This window comes from Engraulis encrasicolus, chromosome 17, assembly GCF_034702125.1.
Source record: "Engraulis encrasicolus isolate BLACKSEA-1 chromosome 17, IST_EnEncr_1.0, whole genome shotgun sequence".
NCBI classification, from domain to species: Eukaryota; Metazoa; Chordata; class Actinopteri; order Clupeiformes; family Engraulidae; genus Engraulis; species Engraulis encrasicolus.
In genome coordinates this window covers 19,154,115-19,156,614 of record NC_085873.1, presented here as the reverse complement: position 1 = coordinate 19,156,614, position 2,500 = coordinate 19,154,115, and the positions used below count along the sequence as shown (strand labels likewise).

Genomic DNA, 2,500 nt, shown 5'->3' with positions numbered 1-2,500 from the left:
GAGGGGGCAGAAATTAAGAAATTATTCAGAAATGAAGATGGAAGAGAAACTGGAACTAGAAAAACAGTGTCAAAAGACCAGAGGACAGTATAGTCTAGACTACTCCACAGCAGTGTTACCTGGTTTGAGGGACATTTTGCTGCTCAGGTACAGAACAAATTAAACTGGGACATTGGGGAGGGGAGGAGACATGCACAAAACGAGTGTTAGTAAATGAGGTCACATGCATAAACAAGTGTTAGTAAACGAGGAGACATCCATACATGAGTGTCAGTAAATGATTAACATCCAGACATGAATGGTAGTTGGTAACACTTTATGATAATGTCTGCTTATAAAGCATTAACAACAATTGGTAAATGATGAACAAAACATTGGCAAATGTAATCAAATGACTGGGAAATGTTATGTTAATATTTTACATGTCTCAAACATTTATAAATTGTTTGCAAATGAATAAAAAATACTATGAAAAGGTTTGCAAAATCTTAAACATATTATTTGCAGATATTTTATAAAGTATGAATAACATTTTGTTAACAATAAAATAATTATTAATGTCTTAATCATCATTAGTTAACTATTCAATTCAAATTCAATTATTAAGTCTTCATAAGCAGACATTATTATAAATGGTTGTGTTCTTTTCTTGACTTTTTTATCGTGCAGCCGCGCAAGCCAATAACATGTAGGCTACAATCAAAACTCGGAATGAACCTTTATGTTCTCACTGCTACGCAACACACATGTTGTCCTTTAGTAAAAGCTATGTATATAACTGGTGCAGGGCAATAGCGCTAGCAGGTGTCCTACCTCTCTTCAGGTTGAGGTTGCCGTGCTCTGCAGAGCTGAAGTCGTTGATACACACCAGCAGCTCATCCCCAGGCTTGGTACTCGGGATGGTGACCGACTCCACAAACGTGCTGGGAAACTGGCCTGATAGAGGAAGAGAGAGGGGGAGGGAGAACACAAGAGAGAGAAAAGAAGTTTAAAAAGTTTTAAAGATTTTTTAAAAGATTATTAAGATTATAAGAAAGATGAAAGATTATAAGAATATACTACATTAGGCTACGTATTGTATTTGTTTACCTTTGACTCCTTTGGCCGTGACACCTGATCAGGCCACTGCCTTGAATTCGTTACCTGTGACTCCTGTATATGTGTTTGTTTACCTGTAATTCTTACAGGATAAGTAGTATTTACTGTATATGTCTTTACCTGTGACTCCGTCCTTCTTGCCGAGCAGCCAGAACTCGTCCACTACACTCTGAACCTCGATGACGTCGCCAACGAACAGCGGCAGCTCCTCCGACACGCTGGGCAGGAACTCAAACACTGCACGCACCACCGAGCCAACCTCCATCTTTACACATCACCTGGAGAGAGAGAGAGAGAGAGAGAGAGAGAGAGAGAGAGAGAGAGAGAGAGAGAGAGAGAGAGAGAGAGAGAGAGAGAGAGAGAAAGAGAGGGACTTTGAATGTCAAGCTTCTTCTAATACAAATACTTCAAAAACTAAAAGTTCTTTGGGGGCTGTACAATTAGGCCCTGGGATATGCGACCTCTAATGAAAGTTTGGAAGATCACCCCTCGTTGTTCTGTCAATACTGCACCGAACACATATCTCTGTGTACCTTGTGTCTATTACCACTCATAAAATTGACATAAAATACACATTGGCAGCACGCTCATGCAAAAAAAGTGCACATGAACACAAATCCTGTAGCAAGCACGTCCCCCGGCCTTACACCAGGGACCCGGGTTCAACTAGAGGTAATTTCCGGTCAAGTCTTCACACAAGAGAAAGAGAGCAAGAAACAATGAAAGGAGGAATTAGAGAGACAGTAACAGACAGAGAAGAGACAGAGAGGGGTGGAGTGGGAACACTTGGTCTTAGCATCAACAGCCCAGACACATGTGTAAACAATCTGACCTTGCAGACGGAGGACACTTGTTGACTAAGTGACAGGAATGCACAATAGCAACTGTGAAATGCAAAACAAAACAAGACAAAAGAGGAAAGCAGCATGACGTATGAATGAAAAACAGGAGGGAAAGAGTGCATAATGGCCGAAAAGGGGAAAAAAAGTCTGACAGAAAGAGAGAGAGAGAAAAAAATTGGTGGATAAGAGATGAGTAAAGAAGGGTGGAGGAAGAAGAGGTATTCCAAGACTGAGCTACAGTTTCCTGGGGCAGTCATAGGTTAGTCCAGCGGTTAGAGCGTCAGACTTGTAGCCCAAAGGTTGCCGGTCCCACTCCTGACCCGCCAGGTTGGTAGGGGGACTAATTAACCAGTGCTCTACCCCATCCTCCTCCACGATACCGTCATGGCGCACTGCTCCCTTGCGGCATCATAGGGGGATGCCCCCTTGCACGGGTGAGACATAAATGCAATTTCGTTGTGTGCAGGGTGCACTCGTGTGCTGTGGAGTGCTGTGTCACAATGACAATGGGAGTTGGGGTTTCCCAGGTGGGCTTTTGCTTTCACAGCTACGCCTTCCAA

The 2,500-nt window shown here is 42.5% G+C and overlaps 1 protein-coding gene across 2 annotated transcripts in view; it reads right to left on the bottom strand.

The window, feature by feature from the left end:
- Nucleotides 1–2,500, bottom strand: part of dnmbp (dynamin binding protein) — a 123,120-nt gene that overhangs the window by 84,919 nt on the left and 35,701 nt on the right. For both annotated transcript variants that reach the window (XM_063221928.1, XM_063221929.1), the window contains exons 2-3: nt 1,219–1,376; nt 814–936 (exon numbers count right to left, since the gene is read on the bottom strand). In XM_063221928.1, the coding sequence (XP_063077998.1) occupies nt 814–936; nt 1,219–1,363 (268 nt within the window). In that variant the 5' untranslated portion in view covers nt 1,364–1,376. The remainder of the gene's footprint in view (nt 1–813; nt 937–1,218; nt 1,377–2,500) is intronic.